At 48.9% G+C, this 26,520-nt stretch overlaps 2 protein-coding genes across 2 annotated transcripts in view; one reads left to right on the top strand and one right to left on the bottom strand.

Moving 5' to 3' along the window:
* The window catches only part of SYN2 (synapsin II), a 152,895-nt gene that overhangs the window by 112,862 nt on the left and 13,513 nt on the right, over window positions 1-26,520 (top strand). The window contains exons 5-10 of the mRNA XM_027093930.1: window positions 2,980-3,069; window positions 12,919-12,981; window positions 13,581-13,723; window positions 17,911-17,985; window positions 18,414-18,516; window positions 19,684-19,833. Coding sequence (XP_026949731.1) covers window positions 2,980-3,069; window positions 12,919-12,981; window positions 13,581-13,723; window positions 17,911-17,985; window positions 18,414-18,516; window positions 19,684-19,833 — 624 coding nt within the window. The remainder of the gene's footprint in view (window positions 1-2,979; window positions 3,070-12,918; window positions 12,982-13,580; window positions 13,724-17,910; window positions 17,986-18,413; window positions 18,517-19,683; window positions 19,834-26,520) is intronic.
* Window positions 512-11,230, bottom strand: TIMP4 (TIMP metallopeptidase inhibitor 4). Its single transcript, XM_027093929.1, has 5 exons — window positions 10,635-11,230; window positions 9,342-9,439; window positions 8,815-8,929; window positions 6,105-6,229; window positions 512-5,447 (listed from the first exon to the last, which is right to left on the bottom strand). Exons 1-5 carry the CDS (start codon window positions 10,771-10,773, stop codon window positions 5,250-5,252), a joined length of 675 nt encoding a protein of 224 aa, XP_026949730.1. The 5' UTR covers window positions 10,774-11,230; the 3' UTR covers window positions 512-5,249.

Raw genomic sequence — 26,520 nt, 5'->3', positions numbered from 1 at the left:
TTGGGATCTGGTGAGGGTTCACATTCTCACCCCTTCACAATCCAGCATATTGCCGTTGGCATCGCATGAGAACAGCGGGGCTCCCTGGCAAAACACCAAGTTCTCCCTTCGTTTTCACTAATCAGCTGCCACACTGATGGCATTTTATATATCGTTCTCTGTCTGTTAATGGGAATGAACGAATCTGGTGACTGTGAGGGGAGGGTCCCTCTGAGATGATGACTTGGGTGTGTATTTTCTAAATTTCTTTATTGTGGCTGCTCTTGGTGTGAGGAGAGGCCTCAGCTGGATTGGGAAAGGCTCTACGTTGTCTCTATCACAGTGTCTCTGAGCATATCCACTATCTCATAAATTGGTCAGGGCAGGCACACTGGGATTTTGAAAGCAGAAGTAGACCTACCAATGAAAGTAGCATTCCAGAGAGTGCAAGAATGCCACCATCACATATTGCTGCAAATTTATCTGAAAATCCTGTCACTCTGGGTGTTTTTTAGAGACAGATGCACATGAGTTGAATTAAAGCATTTTATTTCCAGGAGGGATGAGGATAACATTAAATTCAGACTGATTTTGAAATCCCATTTCATCCAAGAAGTCTTTCCTGATACACTGGATAAGTGGTTATATTGAATGTTATCTTCCTATTCATTGCCAATACCACCCCCAGCTCCCAAATCCATTCTTTTGTCTAGGCATGGTGGAAATAACCCTTATCAGATATTCCTTTTGTTTAATTGGTGACTGTGTGCCTGTGACCGAATCTAAGTTTCCAAGGAGGCAGGGGTTAGATGCCAAGCCCAGTACTTTGAGCAGAAGGGACTGCAGGGGGTGGAGGAGGGTAGTATGAGCTCCCAGAGGCCCAGCTAGTGCCTGGGAACTGGCTGCCATTTTAGCCTTGGCTGTGCCGGGACTCTGAGAACCTGCCGTGGGCCTTCTTGGCATCGGTGTGGTGTCTGTTTAACAATCCCACATGCTGGGAAGATAGGGCCCCACATGCCTTGGTGCCGTGCCAGGGCGTGGGCTGCAGCAGGACAGAGGTTGTGAGGCAGGGCTGGTATCAGCTCTCCGGGGAGGCTGGAGAGCCTTGGGAGCTCAGGCAGGTGTCCAGACACAGAGCAGGAGTCCAGCCAGGCCGAGGTGGGCAGGCAGGACTTAAAGGTCAGATGAGGTGGTGGAGAGAATCAGAGAAGGCAGGAAAGGTCTGAGGGGTGGTCTTGACAGTCAGAGAAGGTTGAAGAACCAGAGAATGGCGAGGACAGCAGGGTACAGTGGAGAATGCACTGGGCAGGAGGAGACCTGGGCGCTGTCCCAGTGCAGCCCCAAGTCCAGGCATGATGTGGGAGCCTGCGCTTTCCTTTGCTTCTATAGCCCCAGTCTCCTCCTTTGTAAAATGAGATGTCTGGCCTAGAGACTCTCTCAAGTCTCTTCCAATAATAAAATCTTTGGGCCTTGAGAGTCCATCAATCATACTTGCAGCCCTGGAGGAGGCCGTAGAGATCTAGAGTCACCAACTGCGTGTCACTAAGGGAAGTGACCCGGAAATTCCACTGTTTTTCAGCATTTCAAGAATAACAGATTCTATCTCTACTCACAAAAGGACCACAGCAGATGATCACTTAAACAACAGTTTGATCATGGAGTTTGTGAGGAAATGTAATAAAAAGATGTTCTTTTGTGGTAAAAAGTTTGAGGAACTGATCAAATTCAGTTCTCTCTTTTTATATATGAAGAAAAGGAGGCCCGGAGAGGAGATGTCATTTGCCTAAGGACACCTAGCAAGTTCGAGCAGAACAAGAAGAATCAGAAGACTGCAGTTTTCTAACAACCCAGTTCTGGCTTTTATCGTCTCCCCCGAACTGACTCATGCGCTAACATCCCTGATCAAAAACAGAACCCGAGCTTTTGAAAAATGTTCTAGCTTTCCTTTCTCTAATAAATAGAAGGTAGATTTGATCTGGCAACTTTTCCTACTAGCAGTTCCAGATATCAGTGGCTTAGAGCGTGAGCCCAGTAGCACTAGAGAGAAGAAGCTGGATTACCCCTGCTGCCAGCACACTGGGGTGGATGTGGGGAGCTTGTGTGTGAGTGGGCGGAACTGGAAAGCTTCCTGTGGGAAGAGCATGATCTCTTTAGACCTGAAAGGCTGCTATGAGTAGGGAGAGTTACGGGTTAGGAATAAAGGAGTCTGGCTATGAATCTGGCTCAACTACTGTGTGACCTTGGGCAAGTGACCTCTCTGGGCCTCAGTTTCTTCACTTATAAAGTGTGGGGGGCAGGGGGCACCAAGGGGTGCTACATGTTTGCCAAAGGCAAACCCTGACGCTTAAGTCTGTGTACTTCATCTCTTCTCCATGGAGCTGTTCTGGCTTCTCATAGGTGCAGGTCCAGTGAGTTCAGTTCGTAGATGAGTAGTAAGTCCTAGAAGACTGGGTCTGTCTTTCCTGCATTCCATGACTCCATTCTCCCTACAGGAAAAAGCTACCATTCCTTTGCTTGGCATTTGAACTTCCATGACTGGGCCCCATGTTACCTATCCAGCTTCATCACTTGCCATCTCTAGAGACGAAGGTGTTTAGAGTTAGAGACTCAAATTTCAATCCCAGCTTTACAAGCTCTTTGCAGCTCCGTGACTTTAGGCAAGCTTCCTACCCTCCCTGAGCTTCATATGTAAAATGAAGATGATAAAGAACCTAGTTCATCAATTTGATATGAGGATTAAATGAAATATCATTAAAATTGAGTAGGTACTGAATGAATGTTAGCTCACTCTCTCCCTTCCCCAACTAAAGCATACGTTCCTGGAGAATAGGAATGGGACACCTCTTTTATATCCTCAGAGCACTTTGCACAAAGTCCTCAGTGAGCAAATACTCAATAAATAATTGTTTGACTGACAAACAAATATTTGTTGGATTGACACTTGGTCTGTCTGTTCCAGAGCTGTTTAGGGAAACTGAAACCTTTGCTTCTCTTTTGCAGTTTGCCCAGCTGGTGGCCGTCTACAAGACACTGGGAGGAGAAAAGTTCCCACTCATTGAGCAGACATACTACCCCAACCACAAAGAAATGGTAGGTGACTGAGTGCGGGCTTCAGTCTCTCTGCTGTTCGCACTCTGAGCTTAGCCACGTGGTGACTATGGGCTCTGAAGAGGGCCTCAGCCTCCCAACCCCAGAGACTCTGTTGAGGTTGAACTGCAGACCTGCTTTGTGAAACCAGGGTGGCTGGGTTTTAGCTGACAGCCCCTTGTCTCCAAAACCTGGAGACAGCATAGGAAAGAGCAGAAACAAGGGCATTTTATCGAGCAACAAATCCATGAATCAACAATCAGAAGATCCAGCTGCTTCGGGTCCAAGCCCAGCCCCACAAGTCGGGGACGGTTGCATTCCCTCACTGCATGTCAGTTTCCCAGTGCGAAAGGCAAGTGGGCATAATTATTCCTGGCCAGGACATTTAATATGGTACTTGCATAATTTAAGTGAGATTCTTTAAGTAACAGTCTGTGAAGAGTGTGAAGTGCTCTTCAGATGTAAGGTGTTGTTCCTGTTGTTATTCATCAGGCCCTTCCATTCCCTTGGCTTCCTCAAAATTTCGATAGGACTAGGGTTGCACTGTGCCTTCTCTGAGGCCATCCTAGGATGGCAGAAGGAGCAGAAAATGGGATGGATGGTTGGTACAGAGGCTATTACTAATGTTTTTCTCTCATGGTGACCTGGGGCTTAACCCCCTTCTTCTTCTCTGGCCCCACATACTCTGCCTCAGGCCTGCACGGTCAGTTGGTGGTCCTCCCTAACCCACCAGCGGAGACTCTCTCTGCCATAGCTTTCCAAGTCTGGTACTCGGGGACAGAGACCTCCAGAAGGAATCTCCATTTGCACCATTTCTGTGAATGAGGAGCCTGCTCCTGGCATTTTGTGCGTGGCCCAGCTTATCAGCGAGCCACTCATGGAAGATGAATAACAACCCTGGGCCTCGAAAAGAACTGCCTCCTTCATTTTTGTCAGAGCTTCCCCAGGAGAGGCCCTGGAACCTTAAGCCCTTGTGTTTAATAAATCCTTGAGACTGTCATCAGGGCTTTCCCTTTTAGGACAAGTCAGGAAGCCCTGCAGAGGCTGAGGAACCCTAGGGGTCTGTGCTTGGCGATTTCAGGGAGTCCAAGAGGGGACTGAGCTGAAGACTGAAGGGGCTCTCAAAGCTGGCTTTTTCCTGCTGTAGCATCTAGCAGGCTGACCACTGAAAAAAACTGCAACACGTGCAAAGTGTATTCCTCATCTACCATCCTTTTGCCCCAAGGGCCCTTGTGTTACTTTTCTCCCGTCCTCTATCCTGATATTTGCCTTCAAGAGAGAACCCCTAAGATCTCTCTGAGGTGTCAAAAGCTAAGTGGGAATTTCAACTCTATAAGAGAAAGGCTTTTTTTAGCTTAAAAAAAAGTTTTGAAGTAGGAATGAAAACATTAGTAATCTAGTAGAGAAGGACTTTCTAAAAGAGACAGAGGAGAAGCCTTTTAGACATCAGTTGAGGGCATTAAGTATAGTTAACCTAGAGAGACAACCCAAGTCTGTTCTTGTCTTGCTAATTGGGCCAGGCCCTCTGCCAGGAATGGTATAGAGGGGATTACAGCACATGGAGGGAGGTTAGGCCATTGTAGGCTTCACATTGGATGATTCTCTGTCCCCCAAGTCACTCCCCCAAAGCTGGGATAGAAGGATCAGAATGAGGTGAGACAGGAGGAGTAGAGGATACACAGCCAAAGGATGTTGTTCTTTTCATTTCTCCAAATCAGCCTGTTTATGATACTGTCAACCCACCTTCTGGTCTTGTACGTCACAAGGCCGCCACACCATCTCATATGTATAATAGTCACCATCTCTCCCCTGTCAGATCAGTTAAGACAAAAAGAAAGCACATTTATCTGGGGAGAAAAAGGAATAGTCCTAGCTTTGGAAAAGAAACTAAGCCAGAAACAATAACAAATACCAGCTCAGCTAAAAGGGTTTGGGAGGCAGGGATGAAGGGCTGAGGACAGGAGAGAAAAGTCATGCTACTTTCCCTAGCCCTTGACAGGTTCTGGACTGGGGTCTTGGACACAAGCTGTAATATGCCCCATCCCTGCCCTAATGCTGGCCAGACCATCCACTTGTTACTTCCCACTGTCTGGCAGTGATGAGGCAGGTGGTGACAGCCAGAGCTCTGAGGGAAGGAAAATGACTTGGTTTTCAGGATTCTTGAAGGTATGTGGTGGTCCCTCCTAGGGCTGGATGATATCAACAAACTCCTTCCTGAGGGGCAGGCGTCCCTGGTACCAGCTGCAGGTGCCATCAACATGCTTCATGCAGACATAGTGCCGGGCCTGGTACCCATAGAGCTTCCGTTCCAATAGCCAGTCTGTCCAGAGGCACTCGTTGGGAGTCGAGATGGTACAGGGCACCATATAGCAGGTGGTGATCTAGAGCCATAGCCACACAACATCAAAGTGAGTAGGGTGTCCTTTTTCCATTATTGCCTTTCAGACTCCTACATGTTCTCCTACAGCCTAACTCAAATGCCCCCTCCGTTATGAAGCCTTTCCTAGTCTCCAGATTTCTCCCTCAGTTCTCCTTCCCCCTGTGCTCTGCATATATAGTATTGCCTCCCTAATGGCATCTCTGGAGTCAGAAAGACCTGAAGGTCCTTACTCTACCACTGACCTTAAGCAAGTCACTTCACTTCCCACAGCATTAAATTCTTCACCTTAAGATGGAAATCTTAAGTCTTCAAAAATTTGTTTTAAAGACTAAATTAAATATTTTAAATAAATTAACCATTACAGGTCCTGGCAAAAAAAGTAGACTCTCTTTAAACGGTAGTGTGTTATCCCAGTCTGCCTAATACGATGGCTGCCTTCCCAGCTAAAATGTAAGTACTCTGAGATCAGGGACTATGGGCCATCTCGCTTTCCCATCCCCAGCTTCATACGATGCCTGGTCCATCGCAGATCTCAAGTATAGTACAGCAGGTGAATAGACCACGCATGCATGAAGGAAGGAATACATGAAAGGTGAGGCTGCACGGCTCAAGACCCTTCCCCCACCCCCAAAAGACCTTGGAAATGGACATTGCTTACTTGGCAACCACAGTTCAGATGGTAGTGGTGATTCAGACTTTCTCTCTGCAAAAAGGACAGGTTCTCCCAGGGCTCGATGTAGTTGCACAGATGGATGAAGACTTTCCCATCATTGAGGATCTGACCTTCAAGGGGAGATGGAGGAGAGCCTAGCATGAGGAATCTGCTCATGGAGCTCCAGGAGTCCGGATTCTTGAAGGAGCCCCAAATCACAGCCTCTTCAATATCTTTTGGTGGCAGTGGTGACATGGGACTCAGTGAAGGAACCAGAAATACCTCTATTGTCTTTATATCGAAGCTGTTACCAGATGATGTTTGTATGAGGGAGAACTGTGGGGTGAAGGCCTTTACGTTAGCATGGTGTAGACAGAGGGATGTGGGCTTTAAGTCAGAATCTTGGTGGAACCCCCTTCTTTTCTATCATTTACTAGTGTGTGACCTTAAGAAAGTCACATAACTTCTCAGCTGAAAGATGAGAATAATGAGGTTATTGGCAGGATTAAATGAGAGGATGTCTGTGAAGTTCCCAGCACAGTTGTGGGCCCACAGAAGATGTTCAATAGATAGTAGGTCTTTCTTCCTTTTCAACCCTTTCCAACCCTTCCCAATATCTACACAGGCCAGTCTCCTGCCGCAGTGATACCTATCTTGGTGAGTCTTTCCCCTTCCCTTTCTTTACTTATCAAACTCTTTCCTGTCTCCAAAGACCCTTTTTAGTACTATCTCGTCCGCAAAGCCATCCCCGACCGTGCTAGCACACACCTCTCTTAGAACTTCAGTCGCTCAGTCATTTACTGACTGAGCAACTACTATGACCTGGTACCAGGAATCCAGAAATAAATATGACAGGATCTCTGCCCCCAAGGAGCTTAAACACTAGTAAGGAAGACAGATAAGTAGGCAAAAATGACACTGTTGTGTGATTATATACAAGATGCAGTATAAGAACAAAGGAAAGAACAATTATCTCTGTCTGTGGAAGGGCTGGGGGCAAGAAGGGTGTTTAAGAGCAGATGATGCTTGCATTGGGCCTTGAAAGGATGGGTAGGAGTTCACCTGCCAGACAAGTGGGGAAGAACTTCTGGATGTTGGGACAGAGGGGTGTAGCCCAGCAGTATACCTACTGCAACCATAAGTAGTTTCATTCAGCTCTAGGAGAAGCGAGGGGCTGGGAACAGTCACTGACAAGTGGCAGGAGGCAATGCTGGAGAGGTCAGCAGGGTCTGGTCACAGAGGGCATTCGGTATTAGGCAGAAGAGCTTGTGCCTTCTCCTGCAGGCGCCACTGATGACTTTTCAGTATGCTTGTGCTTCGTCACCTAACCCCACCTTCGTTTAGACTTGACCTCTGTGAGGGCAGCCAGCACGTTTGCTGCTTCCCCTGATGCACCACCGTACCTAGGAGAGGGCTAGGCAGGCAGAGGGCAGGTGCTCAGGAAGGAGGTGGCCTCGTTGGCTAGTCCTGGGACCTGGAGGGCTCAGGGGCATGCCCCGCCTCTGCCTCTCCCACCCAGAGGCGCCCCGATCAGCACATGCTCAGAGCTGGGGGCCCCTACCAGTGTGGCCTCCAATGCCTATGACTTCTCAGAAGTTTGAACTGTGAGCTCTTCGAGGACTGCGACTTGTTACTGAGTCTCCACTCTCCTGCCCCAGGCCAGGCAGTGAGTAGGTGGTCATTCATTGCTAAGGGGATGGACAGATAGTGGAATTCCTCCTCCTGTCCTCCCCACCTGCTATGTTTTTCTTTTCCTGGCCTTCTCTCTAAACATTTTTCATCCTTTAGGGCCGATTCAGATCCCTCTTAGACAATGAAGCTTCCCTAACTGTTTACAACCACACAAATACCTTTCCCTGAACTGCAAAATAATTCAGTACTGCATTCATTCACTTATGGATTATATTCTTGAGAGGTTCTTTAACTGTTCTATCCCAACCAGTTCAGTATGAGGGATCTGCCTGGGTCCAAGGTCATGGAGAGAGAATCACGTTAGAGTTAAGGCTCCTGTTAGGGCCTGTGCTTTACTGCACCCCCAGAATAGGGCCTCGGATGTGAGTCAGCCACGAGCCAAGAGTGTGACCTGTCCTGGCTGTCTAAAGCTAATACATTTGTAGGCTACAGTGACAATTATGTGTGTATTGCAGGGGGAGTTTGCAAAATGCACAATCCTCCTTTGCTCTGTGTAACTAAGACCTCCCCTGCAGTGTGGTATCCAGTTCGGGGTCCTGTGCTGGGGAGGGACAGGGACAGGCTATATCCCTTTGAAGGTGGCCAGGGCAGGAAGGGGTCTGGGAACCACAACCAGTAGACCTGGAGCTAGAGTGCATGTATCTGTCGTCCTCAGCCCTCTGAAGGGTCATCGTAGAATAGAGGGCAGAGCTGAACCCATAAGGGAGTTTCAGAATGGCAGAATTTGGCTCAAGATACCAAAAATCTTATACCAATTAAAGCTGTTTGGAAATGGAACCAGTTATCCTAGGCTGGGAGAGCAACCTGTGAACTAGCAAGCCAGTGGCAGTGAGGACTCTTGCACTGAAAGGGACGTTACCAAGGCTCCTCCCAACCTAGGCTGCCTCTTCGTAACACAGCTCTGTTTTATGCCCAAGAAAGTGCCACCTGGCTCAGCTCACTACCCAGGGTCAGCCCGGGCTCCTCCTTGACTGCCTTCCTTAGGGCAGAGACTCTCAGCGCCGCTTGCTGGTCTTTCACTTACCAGTCAGGAGATACTGCTTCTGGCTGTTAGCTTCTAGTTTCACCCCACAGAGGGAAGAATCAAAAGGTGTATAGATATACTGAATATTGTTGACGTTCTCAAACCCTTTGAACATCTGAAAGCATTTACAAAAGAGCAGTACTGGGTCAGTGAGTGTACTTTATATCTTCACAGGAAAAACTTTTTCTTAATCTAAAAAAATTAAGCGAAAGTCTAGTTCAGGATTTGTCGCACACAGATGGCCCAGCTGGGTCTTTCCTCTATAAAACAATCTAAACCTTGGTTGATTCCAGTGAGAAGGGAGGTGCCTCTAGCAGCCCAATGCACAAGCGCTGAGGGCCTGTCCCGCACTGTGCCTTGGCTCCGGTGGGCCTGTTGCCTACATGTCATCCCCTGCACTTGAGCACCTGTGCCCCAACACCACTGAGCCAGGCCGCCTCACCTATCGGCCCCACCGCTCCCAGATCACAGACTCCACTCCTCCTAACAGCCCAAGGGGGTGATCGCCCTGGCCTGTCCCCATGTACCTTTATCTGTTTGATTTCATACCGGATCATTTTTTGAGTGTCAGCAGGGTCTGCGCTGGCAGGAACTACCTTCTCACTGGAGATTTTGGCCCGGATCGCTGCACAGGAAGAGAAAAGAGGGAACTTTCAGCAACACGTGGGAGTGGTCCATCTGGGATCTAGATGACGTGGCATCACCCTGGAGAATTGTGCAGGGGAATTCTGGGTTTAGGTCTTGGTGGGTTATGGGGAGAATGCTGCATGTGAGGGAAACTCCTCTGCACTTGCTGGAAGTTCCAAAACCCTCGGGCCTGTTGGGTCCTGCACTTTAGCAGCTGGTCTGGGGAGTCTGGTTCTCCACAGCCAGGTGCAGTGGGGTGGAGGTGCGGCAGATAGAGGAGGAAGCAGGAGCCACCTGAGGGCAGTTGGTGTGCGGTCATCCACTGCTGTAGTCCAAGGCCTCAGAGAGAGACTGACCGAGTTGATGTTGGTAAATGTTTATGAATTAATAAATGTCCTGACCCTGCACAGAGGTAGTTCATCTCTTGCCACTTGGGTATTAATCAAAACCTGTTTATGAGTTCCTCCTCTGTGCCTGGCCTAACGCTAGATACTAGACCCACAAACATGATTAAGACAGGGTCCGCACCCTGCAGAACTCTTGGTGTGGTGGAGAACACCCTTAGAAAGACCAACAGCACAGCATGGTAGGAGCACAGAAGTGCTGTGGTGGCACCAAGGAGTCAGGAAGCCTTCAGAGAAGAGGAGACGCCTGAGTAAGATCTTGAAGGATGAATAGGAGTTTGCCAGGAATTTAAAGGTTTCAAGGAACGGCATTCCAGGCAGAGGGACAGAAAGGGCAAAAGCTGTGTGTTGAAGTGAGGGCGTGGTGACAACCTCAGTTATAGGCTTGGACACCCAAGGATGTTTATAATGAAAGCGCAAACCCCTGGCCCCTGGCTTTCCCTTCCCCCATCCAGTAGATCAGAATAATCACCGGAGAGTTCCGGAGACTTGTTGTTCAGTGACAACACCCCCCCCCCCCCCCCCACCGTAACTGCAGTAGGCAGGGGAGACGGGGTCGCTGCGGAGGCCTTTTATGCAGTCTGTTCCCTCGCAAGTCTCCGGGTCGCGGCGCTTGCAAGGTGGCTGTGGCGCCGGCCCTGCCCGACCCACGGGGCCCCAGCAGGAGGCAACTGGTGCGGGATTGGAGCTCCTCCCCTTTCCTCCAGACTCCAGGTCTGCCGCTGGGCCCCGCCTCGACCCCACACAGCCACCCCCTGCCGTGGACCTCGAGGGCTACCCCGGACTCACCTAGCGCCGAGTGGCAGACGTGCTGCTGGGGGTGCGCGGGGGCGCAGCTGCACGCCTCGCCCAGCCCCGGCGGCCGAAGCAGCGCCAGCAACCGCAGCAGCAGTGCCCAGCTCGGCGCGGTCCGGGTGCTCCGTGGCATGTCACGGCAGCGCCCTGACTCAGCCTCTGGGGACTGTCGGACCAAGCAGCTCCTCCAGGGCTTCTCCAGAACTCGTCGCGCCCCTCGCCCCTGGTTTTATGAGGTGGACCTAGGGCCAGTCCCGCCCCGATGGGCTCCGCCCTCCTTTGGCTGTAGGCCACCCGCGGCTGCGGGACCAGCGGCCCTCCTGGCCGGCGGGCTCAGTGGCAGGCTCAGCAAGATGAAGAGGGAAGCCAGGAGAGTCTCCTAGCCTCTATTTCCTTGCCTGAGTCTTCTGGAAGTAGAGGGAGGGGTGGGAAAGGGGATGGTGTAAGGATCGAAAGACAGGGCAACAAAGACAAATGCACCGGGACACAGAGAGCAAGCGACTGTGATTCAGGCAGAAAGGACAAGAGTGTAGAGAGGCACAAACAGAAAGAGACAGGCGGAGTCAGAGAGAGGCAGACGGAATTACAACAGGCAAAAGAGACAGTGACAGAGAAGGACGGATCTCTTGCTGAGCTGCACGCTGGGAATGAGACAAGCTACTCAGGGCTTCTTTCAGCTGCAGGAAGTGTTTTCAATGCCCTATTTATGAGGCTCCAAAGCAACAGCAAACAGTAATGGAATAGGACAGAGAAAGTTGGGGTGTGTGTGTGTCTTGGCTCTGTCGCCTGGGGGGTGGAGAGAGATGTCCGAGAAAGCAGCCAGTGCTTTAGAAACCCTTTCCCGTGCCCAGAGCTCAGACTCTGCAGATGTCTGAGGACAGTGCTCTTGCTGGGGGCTCAAAGCACGGGGTAGCCCATCACTTAGGGCAAACCTGGGTTCTCAAAGCTCTCTCCAGGCCCTAGGCCACCCTGGTTCCTATCTCAGGCCCCTACTCAGCTGAGAGACTACATCTTGTTATAGAGGGTGGGGCAGCTTAGAAAACAAAGAAGCAAGGCACTTGAGGCCACGGACTGGAGTCCTGTCCACTGTTTGACAGAGGGCATAGTTCTCCGACCCTCCAAACAGAAAGAAACCCACGGGATTGTTGTCGTAGCATGTTTCCACACAGCGTTCCACCAGAAGGTCGCAGGCTGGGTACTGATTCTGTCACTAGGTAGCTTGGCAACCTTTGCCTCCCTGGGCCTCACTTCCTTCTCCGTAAAGTAGGATTGAACTACGTGATTTTGCCCCAGTCTCAACTGGCCTCAGCAAGGAATACTGAAATCCTCAGGTCAGGTACTCCCAGTATCTGGTCACACTCAGGATTCCCGTGGGGATCTGACTTTTCATCAGAGTCAACATTATTTCCTTTGAAAGACATGTTTTCATCTTGATGTGGTGGTGATGTTTGAAAAGAAGGAAACTGAAAGAGAGCTGAGGCCTGACTAAGAAGGATGAGATTTGGTGTCCAGGTTGGTTCTTCACGCAACACCGGATCAAGATAGAGTCTGATGTGTTATTGCTCGGGATCTCGAAAGCATCCAGTCCAGTCTCTTCGCTTGGCAGATGTGAAGGCTGAGGCCCAGGGAGGTAAAGGGACTTGCAGAGAGACTGGGATGCAAGTCTCCTGACGTCTAGTCCAGCGCTCTTTCCCCTCCACCATGTTATTTCTTCCATCGCCATTTTGTAACAGCTTGAAATCCTGCCTTTGAAGGGTAGTTCTTCTTCTTTTAACTTTTCATAGTTCTTCTGTTAAAATATGGCTACCTCAAGGTAATGTTTACTCTCTTAAGGATCTCTTTTGAGTGATAAACGTGTTGAATTCTTATGTCAGCTCTCTTCCAAACCCCAAACTGGGCAGAAATGGGCCTTCACATACTAAGTAAGCTGTGTTTGGTGCTGAGTTTGGGGTGTTGGTGAGCAAGGAAGAGAGTGTGAAAGAGGGGAGAAAAGCCAGGTTCAGTGCAGGAAAGCTGGACACATGAAGGATGAAGCGATAAGTTTTAAAGATGTAGAGAGTACCAAGTCGGAGAGCAGGGTCCTTATGGTTCTGCTACTAATATGCTGTGACCTTAAGCAAATCACTGTCACCCTATGGGCCTCAGTTTTTTAATTTGCGAGGCAAGTAGGTTGCATTAGTTCTTCAAAGAGCCCTTCCAAGGGTGTTCCCAAGAAAAATATTTGTAAGATTCCACACGTACACTCTGACCAATTCATTCCTTTCTCCTCTGCTTTCAGCTGACTCTGCCCACGTTCCCTGTGGTGGTGAAGATCGGCCATGCTCACTCGGGCATGGGCAAGGTAAGGCTGGGGCTGCTGTGCTCTGGGGTTGAGGCCAAGAAGGGCACTTTTCAGAGAGCCTGGTTGTGGACTGTTCTTCTGCCTCTGTTGCTGATGACTTCTTTTCAAGGAGAAGACCGTTTGGCCCCTCTGAAGCCATGAGTGTTACCCAAACGGTCCTCTTGCAGCAGGCAGAGTGCAGGCCACCTGACTGGTCCCTGTGTTCTTTGCAGCAAATGTGGCTCCTGAGCCCTGGGAAGGGAAGCTCAAGAGTAGGGACTTCCGGGGCTTCCCTGGTGGCGCAGTGGTTGAGAGTCCGCCTGCCGATGCAGGGGACACGGGTTCGTGCCCCGGTCCAGGAGGATCCCACATGCCGCGGAGCGGCTGGGCCCGTGAGCCATGGCCGCTGAGCCTGAGCGTCCGGAGCCTGTGCTCCACAGCAGGAGAGGCTACAACAGTGAGAGGCCCACATACCAGAAAAAAAAAAAAAGAGTAGGGACTTCCTAGGGAGATGTGGCTCTCAGGTCTGCATCTGGATAGAAACATCTTGATGGGTTTGGGGGCTCAGGGCTCTTGTGACTCTCGTGTGTGTGTGTGTGTGTGTGTGCTTTCTCCATTAGGTCAGAGTGGAAAACCACTACGATTTCCAGGACATTGCCAGCGTGGTGGCCCTCACCCAGACCTACGCCACAGCAGAGCCTTTCATTGACGCCAAGTATGACATCCGGGTCCAGAAGATAGGCAACAACTACAAGGCTTACATGTGAGTGGGGGTGGGGTCCCCACAGATGCTCTTCGCTGTCTCCTCAGCTCTGGGGAGACTCTCGGCCTCCAGGTGGTAGCCACCTCGCAGTTTAGCCTCCTCTGGCCCACAAGGCAGAGAACAGAGAGCGGGCGCCATTCCAGTCAAGGGAGTCTTAGCCTGGCTTCCTTTCAAGGCAGAGGAGGGGTTCCTGAACTGAGATGAGAAATAAAATGAGTATTTATTTTCATTTTAGCCTCTGAGTGGAATCTGGCATTCTCCTGAGTTATGAGCAGACTGGAGTATCAGCAGCAGCACATGTGGTTTGTCACTAATGGGCAGCACAGAGGTTTCTGTACACATACACTTGTCACAGATATCTCTGAACACCCGTTACTTTTATCACTATTTAAGAATCATGGTAGTTAGACTTGCCACTGCATTCACACCTGTAAATACATTTGTTATTTATGAAGAAACATATTTTTTACTAATCTGAGATTTGTTTACTGTTTTTGATAACTCTTTTGGTAAATTCTTTTAAGTAATTGAGTTCCTTTGTTGTCCTGTGTAGTTTATTTTACATTCACACGTCTTACATATTTTATACATTGAAAGGAATCCATAGGCTTCACTAGGCGGCCAGAGCACAGAAAAAGTTAAGAAACTCCTGACGTAACGATATAGCCCTGCAAACACTACAGAACGTTAAAAGCCTAGTGGTTATGAGAATAGATGACTTCTCCATGTAACTGTGTCCATTTGCCAGAATGGAAAGGTAAACGTTTCCTCCAGTACAATTTAGAAAAAGAAAAGATTTCAAGACTACCTGATCTTCCATAAAATATATAAGAATGCAAATGGCTTACGAGTCCAGTTTTGGAAATATTAACTTCACACTGTAAAAAATGTTAAGGTAGTGTTTTTCTTTACAAAGAGAGAACATTACAATATATGAATTTGATCTTTGCCACTCAGGACTTGAGCAGATGTCAGGGTTGAGCAGCTTCCCTCTCTCACCATCTATTTTCATTTTTCTTCCCTCATCTTTCATTTTAGTGTGTACACTCCCCACCTCTGGAGTTAGTTAGGAGTCCCTTCCCTGCACTCCCTTCTTGTACCCCTTTGCACACCTCTAGTTTAGCGCTTTTCACACGTTGGGTATTTGTACCACGCTCCTCTGAGCTCTCTAGGCAGAACTGGAGTCATCTCTGTGGCCCTGCTTCCTTGTATAGTAGCAGGCGTGTAGTAGGCCCTCAGTAAGTATGCAGGGAAAAGCCCTTGTGAAGAACTGAAGCACAGAATCTTTTTTACCTTTATTCATCCGATTCCTACTTTATTTAAGTTTATAATTTTTTTTTTTAGTAAATCTTGATTGGAGTATAATTGCTTCACAGTGCTGTGTTAGTTTCTGGTGCACAACAAAGCAGATCAGTCATATGCGTACACTCCCCATATCCTCCTCTTCTTGCATCTCCCTCCCACCTCCCTATCCCACCCCTCTAGGTGGTCACAAAGCACGGAGCTGATCTCCCTGTGCTATGCGGTTGCTTCCCACTAGCTATCTGCTTTACGTTTGGTAGTGTATACATGTCCATGCCACTCTCTCACTTCATCCCAGCTTACCCTTCCCCCTCCCCATATCCTCAAGTCCATTCTCTATGTCTGCATCTTTATTCCTGTCCTCCCCCTAGGTTCTTCAGAACCATTTCTTTTTTTTTTTTAGTTTATATGTGTTAGCATACGGTATTTGTCTTTCTCTTTCTGACTTACTTCACTCTGTATGACAGTTTCTAGGTCCATCCACCTCACTACAAATAACTCAGTTTCATTCCTTTTTATGGCTGAGTAATATTCCATTGTATATATGGACCACATCATCTTTATCCATTCATCTGTCGATGCACACTTAGGTTGCTTCCATGGCCTGGCTATTGTAAATAGTGCTGCAATGAACATTGTGCTCCATTAATCCTTATGAATTATGGTTTTCTCAGGGTATATGCCCACTAGTAGGATTGCTGGGTCATATGGTAGTTCTATTTTTAGTTTTTAAAGGAACCTCCATACTGTTCTCCATTGTGGCTGTATCAATTTACATTTCCATCAACAGTGCAAGAGGGTTCCCGTTTCTCCACACCCTCTCCAGCATTTATTGTTTGTAGATTTTTTGATGATGGCCATTTACTTACTTTTTTATTTGCAAGGGACCGTCAGTTATTTGGGGGAATGTTTAGGCCCTCTCAGTTCCTCTTCCCCAAACTTTTGGCCATTCTCTTGCTCTCAGAAGAAGGAACTGACTTGGCCATAGTCAGGATAAGGTTTGAGATTCTTCCCTCCTGCCCCAGCCCTCACCCTAGAGACCTAGAGGCAGCCACGGTCGGTGGAAAGAGTGCGCAGCTCCTGCTCCGCTGTCAGTAGGCAGTAATGTGGGTCCCTCTGTGGAGGTCGGATGACCTGTGAGTCTCCCTAAATGGCTTCTCAGTTTCTGTTCTGCTCCCACGTGCCCCAGGTAGCCTGCATGGATCTGTGCCCTGCATCCCGTTGTTAGAGAAAGGTGTAAAGTATAAGGGACATTATTATTACTCAAAGTTTCTGAGACCCTATTATGTACCGTGGCCTTGTGCTGGGGACATGGAAGTGAGGGACTCTCTGCCCCTGTCCTTGAGGAGTCCATCCTCGCCACAGGAACACACCTGTGAACCACCACTGTTAGAAAGACAGCATTATTTTTACTATGATCTGTCTTTGTGTTTCTATTCATATTTTGCAAGCCACTCAGCTGTCAGTTGTTTGCCTTTTCTGAACTAGGTAGTGGGGTGTAGGGAAAAGCGCAGCACAATGAAGGAACGAAGAGTCCTGAGTTTTTATCTTGTATCTACTTTGCGTAGATATACAATGCTGGACAAGTCATCTAACCTTTCTGCGTCTTCATCTCCTTGTCTGTAAAGTGGGGGCAGGAATCGCAGCCTATTCACAACAGGGCGGTTGCAGTGAGGCTCTGGCGAGGGATTTGGGAAGGAAGAACCTTGGAAGGTAGTCAGTACTGTACAAATGTGAGGAGCTGTTACTGCCACATCGGTCGGCTCACTGGGCTGGCTCAGGGCTCTGAAGTACCAGCCGTGTGTCTTGGTTTCTCAGTGGCTGAAATCAGATCTCTGCGAGAATACTCCTGAGAACTGCTAAGCAGAGAAGCACATCAGCCTGTCTTCAGTCATAGTGAGTGATAAGGACAGCAGGTGAAGGGCTCTGTCAGTAGTTGAGCAGGGCTTTTCTGTCCCCTAGGCCATCCCCTTCCTCTTGACTGTGTCTGAGTGAAGACTAATAATTTAAAAGCCATATTTTTGGTATTTTACAGTTTATTTAAAACTGTATCAGTTGGTCCTCATGACAGCCCTGTGTTTACAAAGGGATAAGGGAGGAACAGAGAGTTGAAGCGATTCACCCAAGGTCATCGAGCCAGTCAAGAGCAAATCCAGAACCAGAAACCAGGTCACCTGCCTCCTATTTAGTCCAAGACTAGTTGACTCTAACACATGCTCTTGGAGGGAGGGTGCAGAGGGCATGGAAGAGAAGGGGTTGGGGACCTGACTCCATCAGCTGCACGTGGTGGATGAGGCAGCTTAAGCCTGAAGAGGTTAACTGACTTGTCCAGAGTCATGTTGCTGATACTGTAGGCACTCAAAGTTAACTGCTGAATTAATAAGTGAGCTAGTAAGGAAGCCATGGGGAGATATTCACAGGAACCCTGAGGGTATTTCCAGCATCAATAGAATTCAGTTTGTATATACCAACTCAGCCTAGATACCAAGTGGGTAGGCTGCTGGGAATACAAGACAAAATATATACCTTCAAGTGATTAATAGACTTGTGGACAGAAGACTTAGCTCAAATAACTAAAGTAAAAAGTAGACGCAGGATTTTAAGTGAGGTGTAGGCAAAGTCCTCTAGGTGTTCTAAAGAGAGCAAGTGCTCATCTGGTTGAAAGGATCAGGGAAGGCTCCGTGGAGCCAGAGCAGTCTGGGTGGGACTCTTGTAGAAAGGAGGAGAGCATTGCAGGCCGGGGTTGGCGGAGGCAGCCAGGCTCTAGGCTCAGCAGACAGGCCCCCGGCTATTTGCGGGAGAAGCAGGTGGGGAAAGTGGCGGTGAGCCCTCCTCTTGCTGGCCCGGCTCACTGTCTGTCCTGTCCTGGCGGGACCTTGTTGTAGGAGGACGTCGATCTCAGGGAACTGGAAGACAAACACCGGCTCTGCAATGCTGGAGCAGATCGCCATGTCAGACAGGTAAGTAAGGGGAGGCATCCATAGATGAGGAGGTGTAAGAAATGAGCCCTGCCCAAAGGGAGCCTCTGATCAGGCCAGACAGATGGAACACAAAGGCCCAAGCACCCAGTTAACAAGATCAGGCAGGAATGGGTTATGTGCTGAATTGTGTAGATAAAGACTGGACGTGCCATAGAAGGTCCAGGGAAGGAGGAGTTACTGTGGGCTGGCATGGCCAAGAAAGGCCACCTGGAGTAGGTGAGACCTGCCCTGAGCTTGGGAAGGCAGGTAGGATCTGGAAAGCAAAGCAGGAGGGCCCTGTAGACAGGCAGTGTATTTGCTGGGGGTGGAGGGCGGGAGGGATGGGGCGGGGGCTGGGAGAGGTAGAGACAGCAAGGAGAGCATGGGACTAATGCCCCAGCCTCGGGACACCTTCCCCTCCCCTCCAGGTACAAGCTGTGGGTGGACACCTGCTCTGAGATGTTTGGTGGCCTGGACATCTGTGCTGTCAAAGCTGTGCATGGCAAAGATGGGAAAGACTACATTTTTGAGGTGAGTCTGGCCCACACAGTAGCTCAGTAAGAGACAACCCCCTAGGCTGGAGGCCAGGCTTTCAGCTTGAGACCTACATGGGCAGCACGGACTGCATTTATGTTAGAGTCTCCTGAGCCCTGGGAAGGTTTCCAGATGACACAGCCAGGGGGTATGCATAGCAAAAACACACCTGCCAGTGGGAGATGTTATTTCTAACCAGCTAGGCTGACCCACACCATTGGTAAGAGATGCCAGACTTGGGTTCCTGGGTCCTAGCCTGCCACTCCTCTGGGAAGACTTCAGTGGTTTTGCCATTCTTGGTCTCAGGAAGCTGGTCTTGGGAATCATTTGGTCCAGTCTGCTCATTTTGCCAGTGAGACAGCTGAGGCCTGATGCCATGAACATGTGCCCAAGGCTACATAGGGAATCGGTGTCTCAGCCTGGACTAGAACTCAGGTCTCCTGGGTGCAGGAGATTCTTCTTAGCCCTTCTGTGAGCCTTGAGACACTTGACTCAGCCTGAGCCTCCGGCACAATTTTGCTGACTCTTTTCCTGTATTAAAGGGAGAGTCAGTGGCCATATAGTCTTTCACACACATTCCCATCCAGTCTTCCCAGGAGCAGGAGAGGCTCCTTGCCAAGAATTGGTGGTATTTGCAGAGGATTCATGTCAGGAGCCCAAAGTGGGCTCGGCATCTGCTCCATGGTCTGCTTGGCATGTAACTTCTGGATGGTCATACCTTCCGCCTCTCGGTGGGCCTCAGTTTTCTTATCCATGAATGAGGGAGTTGGACTCCAGAGTCTATGATCCTGGGCAAGCAGACACTCCCTCAAGGAGGAGAGTATTGATCTGGACCTTGAGGTACAGGAAAAATTGGATTGGTGGTGAGAAGAGAAGGCATCCTCTCTCCTTGCTCTCTCTTTCTCCCCACCACCTTCAGCCACCAGACTGAAGTCTCCCTGAGCCCTGGCATGGGTGAAGTCTGGGGGAGGGCCAAGGCAAAGGCTTGCAGGAGAAGGGGATAAAGGCCAATATATGCAAAGGAACATGCTTCTAGCCGAAGACAAAAGCACCAACTTCACCCCACCTCTCTCTGCTGGCTTAAGTCCTGCTCATTCTGAAAGACTGTACCAGGCCTTGGATGTTTCCAGGCCCTTTCCTAATCTGGGCCACTTCCTCCACCAGGTCATGGACTGTAGTATGCCGCTGATTGGGGAACACCAAGTGGAGGACAGACAGCTCATCACCGAACTGGTCATCAGCAAGATGAACCAGCTGCTGTCCAGGACCCCTATCCTGTCTCCTCAGAGACCCTTAACTACTCAGCAGCCACAGGTAAGCAGGGAGGAGACAGAGGAGAGCCAAGAACCATTGCCAAGCCCACTGCTCTGGACTGGTGGCTCTAGGATGGAGCAGAGGTCAGATACCTAGAGGCCTGCATGGGCTCTGTGTAGTCTTTTCCTTCTCCCTCTCTTTCCCTTCCCTCCCCTTTGGACACCTGATTATCTTCTACCACTCCTTATAGAAACCTTCTCATTAGCAAGCTGCAGGATCAGCTTTAGAACTTTCCAGAGATGGAGTACTGGCTCCCTTCCCTCTGAACTTGAACACTCCAGGGAACCAGAACCTGTTTCCCCTGGGACTTTTAAACTGGGAGCTATCTGAGGAAGGGCTCGATCAGATCTCTCATTAGCTGTTCACTGCCTGAGAGGTCTGCCGCATTTGTAGAGAAAGAAGGGTGATTCTGAGAAATCTCCTGGTCTGGAGAGAGGGGAGAGTCAGGTCTCTCATTCTGAGCGAGAGTGACAGGGTAGAACTCATATTCGAGTTCTGCTTTCCTTCCTGAGGGAGACGAGGCAGCTTTCTTCAGTTGACTGTGGTATATGACTCCAGGCAGTCACATTCACAGTGACAGTATTCCAGCTGCAGGTCTAGTGGGAAATCCACACTGAGGTTTCTGTGAAACCTCAGGCCCCGTGGCACCAGAGTGGGCTAAAGACAGTCATCTAGGAGGTAGCTCATTTTTCAAAAGTATCGCCAAACTCTTCTCTCCACCGTATAATAGAGTAGTAAGAACTTGGGACAATGAATCCAAGAACTGAGTCCTAGACTAGCTCTTCCCTTAAACAGCTCTGTGACTCTGGGGGGAAGTTACTACCCTTTCCAGGGCTCAGGTTTTATCCCTTATAATGAAAATCTCTCAGCAATCTTGCTTTCGAGATCCTACTTCAGTTAGGGAGGTGGAATAGAATAGTGATTCAGAATGTGGGCTTTGAAGCAGGAACTATTCAGATTTGAATCCTGGACCCTCCATTTACTGGCTTTGTGACCTTGCACGAGGACCATATCCGTGGCTCAGGAGAGATCTAAACAACAGCCCTTATTTTCTAGGGCTGTTACAAGGATCAGATGAAGTGAAGAACCTAACACATGGCACAGCACATGGTAAATGCTCAGTAAAGGCTACCTGTGTTGTTACGTAAGCAGCCTCTGGGTGTGGGTTCCCTACAGCCTTAGGCTTTGAGATCATCACTCCCTTTTCTAAAGATGAGTGCTGGGATTATACTGCAATCAGGAGCCAAGTAATTGGATTCTTGAAATCTTTCAGTAAGAAAGAAGAAAAGGAGGGGGAGAGGGCAAAAAAAAAAAAAAAAAAAAAAAGATAAAAAAGTCTGGATTATTTAGTATAGAAGCAAATTAGCCCACATTTATCTTTTCATCATTTGAACATCACAGAATCATAGCATAGAAACACAGAAACATCTGTGCTCTCTTTGGGTATCCAAGTTGAGAGTGGCCCCATGTGGCAGGATGTTACCATAGATTAGCTCTTGTGTTTGTTTCACGCCTTCTATAGGTGGCTCACGCTCTGGGGGCCTCTGACCAAGTGCAAGAATCTGTTCCTGTGCTTCAGGAATGTAGTCACTAGATAATTAGGTAGGGTAATTAGGAGAACACACTTTAGTTGCTTGTTAGAGATACAAGCCCATTATTTGAATATTGTACTTAACTAGAGGTGATAAAAAGATTTTCCCGGTTAAAATAATATGAGGCCCGCAGTAGATTCTATGATTTTGTAAATCTGATGGAATCAAGGTGTTTGAGTCCTAGTCTTGCCTTTCAGTCCACACTGTCTCAGTGATGGGATTGGCAGATTGATGTTCATTCCTGCTCCAGAGGAAAAGTGACAAGAGCCTCCTTCCCCCCCACTGAGAAATACAGAGAATATCTGGTAGCTGCTTAAACAATTTATGACAGAGTAAAAGAGCCTGTTGCTGCCCAGGCAAGATAAACAAAAATGGGCTGCTCTGGGATTCTGTGAAGGTTGCTTAAGTACTTTTATAAATGCGTGCAACACTGTCTTGGCCTCCTAAAGGGAAATCATCCTGACTTGAATGAAGGCTACGCTGAGAGTCAGGAGACCTGAGTTCAGCCTGTCCTTGCCACTGACTCACCAGGTCAGCTTGGTAGATTTCTATTTCTCTGCCGCAGCATCTTTGCGTGTATAATGAAGGGTTGAACCAAAAACAAATCGCTAAGATCTCTTCTAACAATAAAATTTAGATTATATGAAAATGATAGAAGTTCAATAACAAAGAATTTACCAAAAAAAGTGTTTTCACCCAATGAAAGCATTGATTCTTCTTTCATATAAGTCCCTTACTTTGTAAACATTACATATTTCAGCTTAAATATTTTAAAGAGAAATATGTCAGAGTAAAGGCAGGAAACCTGGTAGGGAATGAGCTTCCCTAAATACAGGCACACCTGCAAAACTTCCTTGTAACAAAGCCAGTCTGGCTTCAGGGTAAGTTTTTCTCTGCTGAGCCTTACATTTGAAGTTACAACAGAAACTGTAAAACTGTGGAAAGCACACCACGCTGGGAGTCAAGACACTCAGGAGCTAGTCTCACTCTGCCGTGACATTACATGACCGTGGGTAAGTCAGTTCCCATCTCTAGACCTGTTTCCTCACCTATAAAATGGAATTGGATTAGATGATCTTTAGATCCCTTTCAATTCTAAGGTCACATGAAACCTGGAGTCAGCCCAGCTGCAAAGTCTAAAGGCCCTTAAGTCTTCCACGAGACTACCCTCACTCCTGACAGCAGCAGGAAGTTCAGATAGTTCCCCAAACCACCCTCGGGTTCAATAATTCTCTGGAAGGACTCACAGAACTTCCTGAAAGCTGTTATACTCACAGGTGTATTATTGGAAAGGATACAGGTCAAATATAAGTGAAAGAAGGATGCATGAGGCAGGGTCTGGGAGGGTTCCAAACACAAAGCTGCTTGTGTCCTTAGGATGCGTTATCCTTTGGCGTCCGTATGTGGTGAGGCACATGGAGTGTTGCCCGCCAGGGAAGCTCACCTGAATTTCAGAGCGTTTGTTGCGGTTTCGTTTTGTAGGCTTGCTTGCTTGATCGATCACCTCCTTGAACTCAAGTCTCCAACTTTCCCCTCCCTGGAGGTCAGTCTAATACCAAGGGGCCTGAGGGGCCCACCATGAGTCACTTCATTATCACGCACCATCAGGTGGGCTGAGGGGCCCCCACCTTGAATAACAGAGACACTCCTGTCACTCAGGAAATTCCAAGAGTTTAGAGGCTACTTTCCAAGGGGGGAGGGGGGTGTGAGTAAAGGCCAGATCTGTCTTTGGGCAAGGCCAAATTCTTTACTACATACATAATTTAATTAATTTAGCAAATGTCTCTCAGATACTTTCGAGACTTATTGGTCTGTGTTTTCACTGACTAGCACAGGCCTACCCCAAAGTATGTGCTTAAAATTAGTTAATAGACTTAGGGCCACAGTGATAAATGCAGTGCCCTCATACCATCCTAGCTCGCTGTGCCCTCGCCATGCTGGTAAGGGCCTTTGCATTAGCTGTGTCTTCTCTCTGAAGTGCTCTTCCCGTATTTTTGCATGGCTGGCTCTTTCATGATTGTATAACATATTTCCTAAACCCTCCAATCCAAAGTTGCCACCTAGTCACTGGCTACCACCCCTCCCTTTTTAAATTTTCTGCACATCACTTGCTGTCAGCTACGATCATTCTCATCTGTGTCTCTTTGTCTCTTCCACTGGAATGTCGGCGCCTCAAGAATAGGGCTTGTTAACTGCTGTGTCCCTCAGGTCTGGCAGAGTGGCCAGCCCCTGGCAGCCACTGGATGTACCCTGGGTACACTAAGGAGGGGTGGGGGCATGGTCTGCCCAGGTACAGTCTATCGTGGGTAGAAAAGTTGAACAACAATAACAAAACTAATCTGTCTGCTTTTTATTGTCACCACGTGACAGCAATTCTATATAAACAACAGTGATAAACCACTCCCACCTACCCCTTCCTTGATCTGCCATTGCAATACATATTTGTTGGACGAGTTCCCGGTTGGAATAAGTGTCTTTAACAGCCCTAGCAGCATATTGGAGTTGGTGTTGGGATTCTATGAACAATTTTAGTAGAGTGCAAATGGAAGAGATGTAAACCAAAGCCTGTTACCTAGGTCCCCGCCAGGACTTTGAATGGCGAGCTGAGCCCTTAGGTGCTGCCACTAACTCACGTTTCACTCCTCACATCAGGCCCCTCTTGCTGGCCTCTTTCTTCTGTAACTCAGGCTGCGAGAGCTTCTGGCCTGAGTCACAAGCCCTAGATGCTACTTCTTGCCCAGTATTCTAGGTCAAGACCAGGACAGACTTATGACTAGCCATGTGTCTACCTTTCTCTCTTTCTCCTTCTCTCTCCTTGCCTACAGCTCCCCTATTAAAGCTTTCATTTCTTTGACTCTAAAAGAGAGCCTAAAGGAGGTTAGGGACAGGGGAGGTGAGCAGAGGGCCTCCCTTATCTTGTTGTCAGCCAACTGCCTAGACCAAAGTGGGTTAATTATAGGAAACAGAGAGCAAAGTCATGGGGCTGGGCCCAGGCCACCTGCTGTGCCCAGTTCTGAGGGTGTAAGAGGCGCTAAGTCTCTGAGAGCAGGGAGTGGGTGAGTGGCAAAGCCTTCTCTGGCTGATGACAGCTTGGTCTCAGCCTGGCTGGCCTGCCGGCTTTAGGGCTGCCCTGAGAGTTGGCCATGGCAAAGGACCCTCTACTCTGGAGTGCCTTAGGGATACTGTTCTCAAGGTGGCAGTGACACCTGGTGGCCAGTGGTGGCCAAAGCCTCTAGGCTATTTACCTACAGAACCTCCTCCCTGTAGGCCTGCTCTCCCCTCTCTGTCACACTCACTGATCCTGGGGTCTGTCGTCTGGAATCTGAGCTGGGCCTTACATCCTGGGGCTCTGGAGAGGTGCTACTCCTGACACTCGGGGGAACCAGGGAGAGAACTGCAGGTGGACAGAGCTTTCAGGTCATGCCTGCAGAGGTGGTGTCCTAGGGCTCTTCTTCATGCGGCTAGTCTGTTTTCATTTCCTATTACATGGCTCCCTTTTTATTTTCCTGTAAAATCTTCCAGAGCCAAAGGGCTGAATTGCTAATAAAGGGATTTCGGACACCATGGGCTTTCTATTTGGCTATGGGCTAGACCCACGAGGAGTGATTCTAAGATTCAGCCTTTGGAAACATTAACACACATAATGTGTCCAGGAGGAAGATGAGGCTCCTCCCCGATCTTGAGCTGATCAGAGCACACCTCCAATGGTGCTTCCTGTCTGAGGGTCACAGCATAACAAGGACGAACTCTAACTGGACGGTGCTCAGAGGAGGGAGACCTAGAGGTTGGGGCATTTGGCAGATCTGTTCTATGAGTAAAAGTTAAAGGGGCTGTCGTGAAGCAGCAGTAGTCTCAAGGAGCCCATGACTCAGTATCTTCAGCTCTCCAACAGCTGTCATGGGGCAGAACTGGTGCCAAAGGCAAACCTACTGGAAGACGTGAGTAAAGTCTCTGATGCTAAGAGAGGAAATGGCTGCTCGGGAAAGCGGTATGTGGCTGCCACGTCACTGCTGATGTCCAAGCCACTTGTCAGGCACATTGTGAAAGGCTGGGCTGGGGGCTAGGGCTGTTGGAACAGGCAACTTTTAAAAATCTCCTTCCAGATCTAAGATGCTGTGATCCAGGCCGTGTGCTAGCCACAGACCTGGGAAAGGCAGTGATGAGTGTTCCGAATTGAAGGACTGAGGCCTGATAACCTCTGGCCTCTGCCGGGGCATTATGCAAGTCCTTTTTCACTGGCTCTCTGGTCTAAAGAGATACTCAAAAACCTTTCCAGCCAGGTCTTTCAAGCTACAAAGGGCTCATAAAGATGAAGTCTCTTGAGTACAAGGAGACCAAGATTGAGAAGGGGTTTCATTGGAGTCTAAAGGGCCATGCAGTTAAGGAGGAAACACAACTCAGATCCCAAACACGGGACTAAGAGGGCTTCGTTCAGTTTAGAAGAAGTAAATTTCAAGGAAAGGCCTTCCTGCTTCCCACAGCTGGACTGCTTTAGGGAATTTGTTCCCCTGTGAGGATAAGCTGAAAATGTGAGATTTGAGGCAGGTTCAGATAAAGTCACTAGTGACCAGGTCCCTTAACAGACTATTCAGGGAAACTGACTATTTTGGAGCTGTCTTAACTTTTAAGGGACATCTTTAATCACTTGTAGCTGACATTCTGACCTCGGGTGACCTGGCCCTCTGGGTCCCCATAGGTCTCATGGACCACGCCACAGGACATTTCTTGTGTCGTTAGGAAATCACTGATTATGGGAGGGCTCCAATCCGATGAGCTCTGCCCTTGGAGCAGCAATTCCCCTCACAAAAGGAGGAGGAGCTCATCCTTGGGTGCCTTTTATACCCTTTCAGAAGAAGGCAGTTGGGCACTGGGGACTGCAGGAGTGATCCCAGAAAGGTCCCAAGGTGCCTGAAAACACGCTGTCCCCTTTGCTCTGGCTGAACCTACAGCCTCCCGACCACATTCCTTCCCGCTGCCTCATTCCCCCTGGGGTCCTGGACCGGGGGAGTGGGGCCTGGGGAGCTGATCAGAATAGCTCTGTGGCGTGTCCGGCGAGGCGCTTGGCCTGGCCTCTTTCCTGGGGCCAGACCCTGAG

Source organism: Aethalodelphis obliquidens, unplaced genomic scaffold (assembly GCF_003676395.1).
Source record: "Aethalodelphis obliquidens isolate GAN/ISIS:26980383/991018 unplaced genomic scaffold, ASM367639v1 scaffold86, whole genome shotgun sequence".
Classification (NCBI taxonomy): Eukaryota; Metazoa; Chordata; class Mammalia; order Artiodactyla; family Delphinidae; genus Aethalodelphis; species Aethalodelphis obliquidens.
The sequence above is the reverse complement of the archived record's forward strand: the minus strand, read 5'-3'. Positions and strand labels throughout refer to the sequence as shown.

Bases quoted from the DNA above. Each gene is read 5' to 3' on its own strand.
- TIMP4 (XM_027093929.1), bottom strand. From the start codon at position 10,773: ATGCCACGGAGCACCCGGACCGCGCCGAGCTGGGCACTGCTGCTGCGG. The intron at 8,930-9,341 runs GTACATGGGGAC...AAATGCTTTCAG, and splicing joins ATGAAATCAAACAGATAAAG to ATGTTCAAAGGGTTTGAGAA. The intron at 5,448-6,104 runs GTAAGCAATGTC...CTATGGCTCTAG, and splicing joins ATCTGAACTGTGGTTGCCAA to ATCACCACCTGCTATATGGT.